At 31.1% G+C, this 11,819-nt stretch overlaps 1 protein-coding gene across 1 annotated transcript; it reads left to right on the plus strand.

Annotated features, from left to right (window-relative positions):
* Nucleotides 1-6,594: 6,594 nt before the first annotated feature.
* Nucleotides 6,595-11,599, plus strand: LOC113380444 (ubiquitin carboxyl-terminal hydrolase 38-like). Its single transcript, XM_026619686.1, is given in 12 exon segments — nt 6,595-6,823; nt 7,036-7,199; nt 7,269-7,310; nt 7,549-7,635; nt 7,693-7,868; nt 7,931-8,069; nt 8,131-8,306; nt 8,370-8,555; nt 8,621-8,700; nt 9,016-9,066; nt 10,364-10,833; nt 10,835-11,599. Coding segments are annotated over 12 exon segments (2,343 nt in total). The 3' UTR covers nt 11,378-11,599.
* The last annotated feature ends 220 nt before the right edge of the window (nt 11,600-11,819 follow it).

The raw sequence follows: 11,819 nt of genomic DNA on the forward strand, positions 1-11,819 counted from the left end.
GTTTGAGCGTTTGAGCGCATACAAGAGCAGGACAAAAATATATCCTACTACCTACTATCTTATATATATACAGCAGGTGAAAAGTTGTAATTGAATTTTCTTCATCAAATAATAAAGGAATATTCATTCATAAACCAAATATGAATTGCACCAGAAAGAATTGAATACAATAATATACCATTCAGTGCTGGATTTACAGTAGGGGCAATCGGGGCTACTGCCCAGGGCGGCAAATTTTGGGGGGCGGCAAAATTTGGATAGCGAGAAAAAAATTCTATACAATATAATTAACTTTTTTTTAACAAACATTTTTTATTTCAAGAAATATAATTATCAAAACATAATACGATTGCAATGCAAAATTTGGATTGAAATAACCGATAACTAAAATTTATTATTTTGCCTTGCCTCCCTATCCGAACGTAAATTATCAAATTGGTTCACTAGTTATTAAATTTGGCAATTTGGCTAATATAAGATCGGTAAACAAGCTGAAAGTTTAAGAAAAATATGTTCTTCAGTTCTCGAGCCCCCTTAATATGACGAATTTCTGCTGCACTTCCAAGCTTATAGCGTTTTTGCAAAGCAATCGCGCTGCGCAGCTGTTTCAGAGAAGAAATATCGAAACTCAATTACCATTTTTCGTAATTGCCTGTACCAAATATCAGCACGTCTCCCCATCAATACAAATCTAATATTTTTTAATTATTCAAGTCGATTTCGAGAACACAAATCAACCGATTTAAATGATTCCATTCCTATTGATAAGGAGACGTGCTGATTAGTTATTGGCCAAGGTAGGTCCAACTGTTTTGAAGATACAGGCCAAAATGCCAAAAATGATAATTCAGTTTTTGATAAAAAAGCGTCCAATACCATTTAAAAAAATTTACAGAATAAATAACTGCTTAAATTTGAGGGGGGCAGAATTAGCGGTTTCGATGATCCAATAAAAAAAATTTGAAAAAGAAACATTTGGCGAACAAAGGTGATCATAAGACATATGTTTCTGTTTTTACGTTTACGTTTACGCGGCGCTTACGCGCTTCTATATTTTGTATAGCTAAAGTAGCGCGATTGTTTTAAAAAAAGTTCGAAAGTTCGTAAAATTTCAGGGATGGGGCGGCATTTTGGTCAGTGTCCCGGGCGCCAAATTTATAAATCCGGCGTAGTACATGTGCTTGTACATGCAATATGGTCCATATTGCATGTACAAGCACATGTACTACGCTTATTAATATGGATAATACTAATTGCAGATGATCACCTGTGCTATTTTGGGTTTTAGTAAGGAGACCATATTTTTTTATTTTATTAAGCCTGGTAGCCATGGCCTCTCTTAGTTATGCACGAGTTAGTCATTTGGGGGGGGGGGGTTGTTTGGTTTTGTGCCAAATATTTTAAATACGATTCAAAGCAAGTGGTGCATAGAATCGTGCCTTAAGGCAAATTCCTGAAACTCAAAAATTAAAATTTTCAAAAAGCCTTAAATTTTTTTGAAAACATTGAAATAGATTTTTGAGAGTTATGATATTTTTGACAATATTTGTTTTTTGAAAAAAACTGATCTTTATATCTTAAAATTTTTTTGAAAATTCTTAACTTTTTTCAATATATAGAGCAATCGCGCTGCATAACTGTTTTAGAGATGAAATATCGAAGCGCTTAAGCGCCACATTGCAGAGGAGAGAAAGATTTGTACGGAATTCCGTTTTATGGGTTAACCCATAGAAACGTTAACGAAATATATATGCCTATTATTAAAATCTCTATAAAATACCTGATATTTAAATGTGCATATACATGATCATTCAAATCGGATGCTCTGTTCTTTTAAAAACTGAATTACAATTTTTGGAACTTTTCGCCCCGTATCTTTGAAGGCTGTACCTGCCTTGGCCAAAAACTAATCAGCACATTATTTCATCAATACGAATCGAATGTTTATTAAATTATTCCAGTTAGTTTTTCCGTGTTTCCAAAATCCTTGACAAAAATTTATATCCAAACACACACACATATACATCATTTTTTTCTAAAGTATGCCAAAATGTTCAGAAACCTCTGAAGACGAAGTTAACAAATAAACAAATTAAGGATACAATAAACTGTTTTTTCCAATGTATCTTTTTTAAAATACAAAATATTAACTTTTAGTAACAACTTCATTTTTCAATTATGATTATATTATAATATACTTAGCCAAAAAGTTCAGTTTTATCATTTTCACTGTTTTCGTAAAATTGAAAATAAAAGTACGAAATTATTAATGTGAGAGGCTATTTTAACCCGCCTTCAGAATTTTGGATTCGGAAATTTTCTCGTTAATAATCTATTGTTTCATGTAAACATACGAATAATTGGAGAAATATTCATTTAATTCAATAAATATATGAGTATTGAATTGGAGAAATAGTCATTCATAAAAAAATATTGAATAGCACCTGAATGATATCAACTAAATGCGGTGATTCAATTTAAACGTATACTTTTGGAAAACCTGGTACAATCTGGGACAAAAGATCTAAATATTGCCGGAATAAATATTGCTTTCAGAAAAACCCAGGACACCAAAGGGAAATCCGGACTGACCCGGCCAAATCGAGACGTTTGGTCACTTTAGTTTTAGAAAACCAGTAACGATTTGACTTAAAACCATTATTAAAACCTTGTCATGTTATCATTATTTGAATTTTTAAAATTAAATGAAACTCTTGCTTCGATGAGAAGGCATTTATCCCAAGGTAGAATAGAGATCTACTAATCTAATTTGCATAAAGTGTCTAAAGAAGACTCTACATAGTTAATAAATTTTCTACAAAGCCTTCAATAATTTATTTTTGTTTGTCAATTTGGGCTGGTGTCATTCTTGGAAAAAATTGATGGAAGTCAGTGGAACTTTTTGTTTAGGGGCGTAGCCATGGCGCAGCTACCGCCAGATCAATTATAAGAAACCTCGACTTTTGTAACCAAAAATGAATTAAAACTTACTGTTATTTCTATTTCACAAATGACCAATTAAAACGGGCAATTTCTTGAAAAGTGCTTTCAAAAGTAACTTTAGAAAAACTAAAGTCAGCATCAGCTATAGTGATTTAATAAATCAGTTTGGCGACAAGGAGCAAGGAGAATGTATTTGAATTTGAATTTGTGAAATTTTTGGAAAAAAACTGATGGATAGATAATTGTGATGAATAAAGATTCTTCTAATTCTATGCATTTTTTGCATAAATCTTTACGCCTCCTTTTTTGCATAAATCTTTACGCCTCCTAAGGACAAGGAGAATGTATATTGAATTTGAATTTGTGAAAATTTTGGAAAAACTGATGGATAGATAATTGTGATGAATAAAGAATTCTTCTAATTCTATGCATTTTTTTGCATAAATCTTTACGCCTCCTAAGGATCCTAAAAATATTATTATACAGAGTCCCACCAAGGCATGCTACGATTATTGTTTTGTTATAAACATATGACATCGGATTATTGTAATAATTGAGAGTGAATAATCGATCATAAATTGTATTAGTATCCTAATGCTATTAGGTGAAATTTCTAGAAATTAGTTTATTAATTTAATTGCTTGGCGTCCTGTTGCACCTGCAGATTTTTGCATTGTGAGTATTGCTGTTTTTTTTCTCTTTATACATATTTTAGGAAGTAAATTAAAATAATTTACTCCCTAAAATATGTCGTTTGGGTCGAAAAAATTGAATGTCATTATATAGATAATCCATCATTATCAGTTGTCTATTTCAATATTTAAAAGGTTTATGATAACTTTTATCGCAATTTTTATTACACAGTATTAATTAATAGGGTAATTTGGCATGTGCCGATGCCTAAATTAGAGAATTAATTATAATCCATACCTTTATGATCAAATCTCTTCTTTTATTTTAAATCTTTTATTTCGTAAATTATTATTTTTGTTGTTATTTACATAATCACTTCAACGCCATGTGTTGTGGTTAACGGAGGCAGGTGGTATTTGGTAAAAGTTAGGTGCTGACCTTGATGTGATGCGTTTATTAAATTCAACAAATCCAAAAGATAATTCAATAAAATGCGAAATAAAAAACTAAAAAATCTATTGTTATGTATAGGTTAGACATCGAATTTGAAAAATTTAAGGTTATTGGATGGTATTGATTAATCGTTAATATAGTAAGTCGGATCACTCTAAAACTTTAATATCAGTAAAATTATTATAATTTTTTATATGTATTATTATTAACTTGCCTTAAGGTAAATTATAGTAAAAAATGAAATCATTTGCATATCTTTAAGTTTCAGAGGTTCTGAACATTTTGGCATACTTTAGAAAAAATAGATGTACGTGAGTGTGTTTTTTGTATATCAAAGGAAATGTCTTTACGCATCCCAGAATATGTTTGTATGTATGTTTGTATGTGCGGATATAATCTTATGCCGACGTTTTCGAGAGCACAGATCAATCGAGTAGAATCATTAAAAAAAATTGATTCCTATTGATAGGGAGACGTGCTGATTCATTTTGCGCAAATATGGGTCTAGCCGTTGCAGAAATACTGGGCAAAATAGTCTTTCAGTTTTTGAGAGAACAGAGCATTTCTCCACGTTTTGAAGGTTTCTGAACATTTTGGCATACTTCAGAAAAAATTGATGCGTGTGTGTATGAATGTATGTATGGATACATTTTTTGTTCTACGTTCTCGGGCGCATGGATCAATCGATTTGAATGGTTCAAAAACATTCGATTTATATTGATAGGGAGATGTGCTGATATAGTTTTTGGCAAACGCAGGTCCTGCCGTTACGGAGATACGGAGCAAAGAGTGCAGAAAATAAAAATCGAGTTTTTGAGAGAACGGATCATCCGATTTGAATGATCCAAAAAGCATTCAATTCGTAATGACGGGTAGAATTGGTGATTAGTTTTTGGCAAAGGCAGGTTCAGCCGTTTTGCGAGATACCGAGCAAAATATAGCAGTTTTTGAGAAAACTAAGCATCCGATTGATTCAAAAAACTTTTTGCTTGTATTGACGAAGCTATTGCTTTCAGGAATTTTTTTTTTTATTTTAAAAAATTTAAAATTTAGGAAAATGAATATTTTTATATACCTTTACATTTCAAAGGTTTTTGAACATTTTGGCATACCTTAGGAAAAATGAATGTATGTGTGTGTGTATGTGCATGTGTATGTGTGTGTGCGTGTGTGTTTGTGCGGATACAAATTTTCGACGACGAGATTTCAGGAACACCGATCAACCAATTTGAATAATTAAAAAAACATTCGATTCGTTTTGATAAGGAGACGTGCTAATTAATTTTTGGCCAAGGCAGGTCTAGCCGTTCCGAAGATACGGGGCAAAAAGTGCCAAAATCGGTAACTCAGTTTTTAAGAGAACAGAGCGCCCGATATTAATAATTCAAAAAACAATTTTACTTGTATTGTCAAGATGAAGCTTTGATTCAATTTGGAAGGAAGGCAGATCCAGCGGATATGGACTCTCAATAAAAATAAGTTAAAAAATGTCGGTTCAAAAATGTTTATTGGTCATATATACATCAAATTATCAGATGTTTTATAGAGATTTTAATAATGTATACACATTTTGTGTAATTTTTTTGGGTTCTGCACCAAGATTTTTATTACGGTACGGGAAGTTCCAGCATTTTCCACTAGTAATAGGTTTTGTTTATCAGAACTAATATGTCCATGCATTTTTGTTATCTTTTTGAAATAATTATCGACGCAATATATTATGACAATGAAATCATAGTAAATATTTTGTATGCATTCTATTTATTTTATTTACAAAACATTTCCCAAACATTGAAATTTGAATAACAAACAATTGCCGCGCCTCCATCATGATTTGTGCGAAATCATTGCGCGGACGTTGGCAATATAATTTTGTTTTCATATTGGTATGGATGTGCTAAGGAAAGTATGGGTTGGAATTCTATCGAAGGCATTTTGATATTTGTGCAAAAATGTTCAAAATGATGTGATTCTAATCGTAATTAAGCTTTTGTTTTAAATGGTGTGATTAATTGTTATTTTGTCAGGCCTCAGGTGCGGTTGAAAATTGAGACAAAGTCGCAATATTGTCGACTCATTAAATTGGAACACAGACGTCATTGTCAAAAGGTACGTAATAAGTAGATAATCTTTAACAAATTATATTATAGTAGTATTATGTATGCATTCTATAGTATTTTTACATATATTTATATATACAATTGTATAAGCTTAAACAATATTATGATTGTCATGGCATGTCAAAATCTTCTATCGGACTCAATGTTTTTCTTTTATTTTTGTTTGACATTCAAATGATTATTAAAAATTTATCTTCAAGGAATATTTGTTGGGAAGATTTGTTTCATACATTCTTTAAAAAGTTTCCCAAGAAAAGTGCTTTTGTGATATTTTCATTTGGCATATCACTAATACTAAAAAATATAGGCAAGGACGTAGTCTATAGATCTTAAAATATAAAATGTTTGTTTAAAATTATAAAAAACTTTTATTAAGTTTCAAGTATCATAATTATTTTTTAAATCTTTTATCACTTATTTGTTGATAAAATATATCCTTTACAGTATGGCAGTCAAACAGCACGTTAATGAGGTGGACGAGCGCTCTGAAGTGCAGCCTGTAGATCTGGAGCAAATAATACAGACTATAAAACTTATCCGACAAAACCGAAGTCATTTGCTTGTTGGATCTAATCTTGTCAACTTATTTGAAACCATAGTACACTGCTTAGCTCATGTGCACAACCCAAGGGAAACTGGGTTATCAAGATTTCTAGAAAATGTCAATCTAGTTCGTGATTTCTTTAAGAAACCTGTGACAATTTGCCAAATACTTTAAAAGAACAAGTTGTATCAGCTTGTCTCAAGAAGTTTATCTCGTTTTATCAAAAGCAGGTATATATTAATTGTTTAGTCTTATATGATTACTTCATAATTCTCATAAACCGTTTTTTTTGATTAGATTCTAGCGAACCATGTGCAGCAGTGTCTAATATTTAACATTTAGAACCGAACATTGTGCCTGGAGCTGTATCTTGGCTTTTGAGAGAAAATCCTGGGGATGATGAAACATTATTAAGAATATTACGCAGATTGTTTATGTGGCTCCGGTATTGTAATTACACACCATGTTTGACCGAGTGGACCATTACATTTATGAAGGGGTTGCAGGTATATTTGTTACTTTACAGATTGTTTTATATTAGGTAATATTTTACTTATATCTTATGTTTGTAACAGGAAGAAGGCAGATGGGATTTATGCTTGCAGCCAGCAGTTTTGGTTATATAAAATTTATTGGCAGGGCTGGCCATGCCATTGTTTAGATCAACCATAGCACCAGTTGTTGAGCACATGCTCACAACTGTTTTGCATACGCCACTTTTGCTTCAAAAGGTACAATTTAGTTTTTATCCTTTGATGAAATTTAATTTAATTGCTGTTTTAATATAATGTTGAACTTAGGTTTGCCACGATTAATGGTAGTGTTAAATCAATTATCTCGAGAAGATTCAATTAGTGCCAATTGACCAGGCAAAGATTGATTGATATAATAACAGCTTTATTAGAAGTATTTCCAAATGAAATTGAAGGCCATAAGGATGTTGTAAGTATTCTTCTTCAGGAATATGTTTGGCACAATAATATAAAATTTGATTTTTAGGTGAATTTTGTACATAATGTTGGCCCTTCCGCTGATTATAGAAGGGTCTTAAAATGCAATGCATCTATGAGTATTGTAAGAATGTCCACACCCGGTTCAAGCAAAGTTGGATTGAATAACTTAGGAAATACTTGTTACATGAATAGTGTTCTTCAATCATTATTTATGACCAGACAGTATGTATATTGTAAAAGTATAATAATATGAAAAATTATTAATTGTGCTATCTTTTTTTTAGATTTTACAAGCAAGTTATCTTATCGAGTGGTGGTAAACGTGGGATTGTAATGAAGCAATTGGCTCATTTATTTGCTTTATTAAGTTACTCAAATCGTCCTTAAGTATTTCCAAATGAAATTGAAGGCCATAAGGATGTTGTAAGTATTACTTCTTCTTCAGGAATATGTTTTGGCACAATAATATAAAATTTGATTTTAGGTGAATTTTGTACATAATGTTGGCCCTTCCGCTGATTATAGAAGGGTCTTAAAATGCAATGCATCTATGAGTATTGTAAGAATGTCCACACCCGGTTCAAGCAAAGTTGGATTGAATAACTTAGGAAATACTTGTTACATGAATAGTGTTCTTCAATCATTATTTATGACCAGACAGTATGTATATTGTAAAAGTATAATAAATATGAAAAATTATTAATTGTGCTATCTTTTTTTTAGATTTTACAAGCAAGTTATCTTATCGAGTGGTGGTAAACGTGGGATTGTAATGAAGCAATTGGCTCATTTATTTGCTTTATTAAGTTACTCAAATCGTCCTTATATTTCACCCAAAGACATATTGCAGATAGCCAGACCGCCTGGGTTTACGCCAGGCCAATACCATGACAGCTCTGAATTTCTTGTGTTAGTCATTACTTAATTATCTTGAAAGTAGATGTATTTGTTTTTAATTTTTCAATTATTTACAGATATTTATTAGATACATTGCATGAGCAAGAAACACAGTTGAACAGAACTCTTGGCACAGAAGCGAAAGTAGCTAACACAGGTAAATATTTCTTTTTTTCATTAATATTTTAGTGTATTCTTATATACTCTAATTTCAATCAAATTAGAATAAGCCTAAATTTGTTATTACCATCATTCATTTGTATAATTCATAGTGCATTTTATCTAATATTTTATTTAAGCAAAAAAAAATCTGAATCAGCAAAAGCAATTTACTTTAACTCTGGAAGAAAAATGTATCAAGCTATTAGTTTATAAAACACACCCAAATACCATTTTATTTACTGTTAGAAAATTTATGATTTTTTTCCTCATGATTTATATTATGTTTCTTTTTCATGTTGATGCACTAAAGTTAATACTTGTGGCAAATTTTCACAAAAAAACATAAATAAAGAAGATTTCGGTTGAACAACTGGCCTTATTCTAAACTAAATCACTCGAGTTCCATGAGATTTTCAAATAATAATGGTATTTTATTTTTGTTTCTTAGTTTTATTTTGACAAGTTTATTTATTTATAGTTTGTAATTAATATGATTGAGGAATAATTCTTATATATTTTGAACATTTATATACATACTTAAGTAACTGCTCTAAAAAAAGTGTTTTTTTTATGTTTTGCAGATGATGGTAAATTTTCAAAGTAATAGTGATGTTTACTAAAAGCAAACTGCCTGGAACTTCTAAAAACAGTAATGAGTATATGGAGACTGATGATAAATTTTCTAGTGATAAATAATTCTTAAGAGCAGTAGCAGTAACATTGAAATAGGTAAGTTATTAGTTTTATCAATTCTTATAAGCTTTTTTTTATAAATGGTTCTCTAATAGTGCTTTCAATATAGCGTAACCACAATCGTGTGCTGAATCGCTCATATTTTAGGCAATTATTTCCATAGGTACATACAATACTTTGAAAACGCCATTCATTTGTTTCAGCACTGTGGATTTTGTTTTTTTAAGCTTATGAAATAATTAAGGCTTTTAGCTTTAGTTATACCCTTTATTAGCTCTCTCTGTTTTAACACAGTATATATCTATTATGTGTTAGGCTCGTCCATGCTCGCCATTCTCAAGAAACATTGCTGTTTTATTTAGTAAGATGGATATAAATGTATAGTCGGGTGGAAACAAGTGGGCCACGTTATTATTTTTAGTTGTAAAATGGTTAAAAATGAAAATATTTTCGTAATTTTTTTCTTTATTTGCAAGGGTATTCCAAAACGCAACTTTTTATCATAGCAAATGCTTGTAATTTAGTTTGGAAGTATCTCTTTATTTGCATGGCAAAAAAAGTGTGTGGAAAATCATTTTACAACTGATGAAATTGTTCAAATTTCCGTTTCTCATTAACATAGTCTTGGGAAATCTCAAACATACATATTATAACCGTTTTGGACTGTCTTATTGTTTTGAAGAACATTGTAGAACAATAAATCAACAATTTGAAACAGATTTTGCAATTTGAATGTGTAGTTGTTGTATCATCATCGTACGCCGCTAAGTTGCCGAACAATGCTAAATTCCAAAACTTGGAATTTGTGCATATATTATCTCTTCTATTTTAAAAACCCTGTGCACAATGTTTTTTTAATGCAGGGTACCTATTTAATGTTGATGTATGATCAGTATTGAGTGATAAGTAGTACCCTTACAAACTTGCGATTGGCACTTACAGTTCAAATTTTCTATTTCATTCAGATATGGATTCAAAACCGGACAAACCCTTATTCAACACAGACTGCAAAACAATCACTCAAACTTGCTTCAACGGAGAAATGCTGACTTGTTACGAATGCATGGCTTGCCGCTCACGAAGCAACAACCATGATACATTTAGAGACTTACAATTAGCTTTTCCGGACAACAACACGACATCTGGTGAAAAATCGTACTCGGTGCAATGGCTACTTGATTATTATCTGTCGAAGGAAAAATTACAAGGTGCGAATAAATATTCTTGTGGACAATGTAAAACGTTGTGCGATGCCGAACGGTCTATCACCATTTTGGGCGCACCACAAAATTTGATTTTAACTCTGAAGCACTTCAGGTATGATGCTGTTCAGCATGAAAGGAAGAAGTTATCTCACAAAATACATCATAATGAAAAAGTGCATTTGGTTGTTATGTCAAACAAACAGCCTGTGAAAGTTTTTTATATGTTATATTGCTGCAGTGGTTCACGATGGTGTTAACATGGACAGTGGACATTATTACACTTATGCTATGGATAAACATAAACATTGGTATAAGTTTAATGATAGTGTGGTAAGCAATGCATCGTTTAAAGATTTGGACGAAATGAACCCTTACAATACTCCATACATATTATTTTATAAAATAATTGGCACGCAAAGTATTTCGGCGCAAGAGCTTAAACAAAACGGTGTTGACAGTCCCAAGAAGATAAGATTGGGAGAAACTATGATTTATAATGGATTGAAAAATAAGGACAAAGACATGTTCAACATGAAACATTGTTCAGAAGATTGCGATATTGACTTCGAAGATTTACCTTTGGATCTCCAGGATTTGATAAGGCGTGATAATAAGCGTTTCGAGGAGGAGAATTTGTTTAATAAATCGAGTAATACAAATACTTCACTGCTTTTTGGTAAAGACAAATCGGATTCGGATAACGAAGACGACTCTCCGAGCGGTTGCAGTGGAGGATCAGGAATTACAAGTAATGCCAATCGATATATATTTTAGTACTCGTTTTTATTAAACTTAAAATTAGTTTTCAATAATCCACTGTTATTACTTTATGAATTATATATAGTTTAATTGTCTAATGATGAAATGTAATATAGAAATTTTGTATATGGTACTTATATACAGAATCATGTTCTTTTGTTTCACTATAAATACATGCAGTATTCTTTTTATTCACTTATGTGTTAAAAACATTAATTTGTGATCTTAAGTTTTGTTGTGGCACTCAGTGTTGTATTCATTTACTTAACATTTAGTTTTAGTTAGAAATTAATGATTTCCAATCAAAGACCTGAATTTATTTTATACTTAAAACGCAAATAATTTATTATATACATATAGTATATTTATGAATAAAGTTGAATATAACATTTCATTTTGCTATGTTTAATTTAACGCAATTAATTATTGCACAGCAAATTGCATATTTACTAGTTAA

Source organism: Ctenocephalides felis, unplaced genomic scaffold, assembly GCF_003426905.1.
Source record: "Ctenocephalides felis isolate EL2017-DRISC unplaced genomic scaffold, ASM342690v1 CF-g0.4_SCAFFOLD_00845, whole genome shotgun sequence".
NCBI lineage: Eukaryota > Metazoa > Arthropoda > Insecta > Siphonaptera > Pulicidae > Ctenocephalides > Ctenocephalides felis.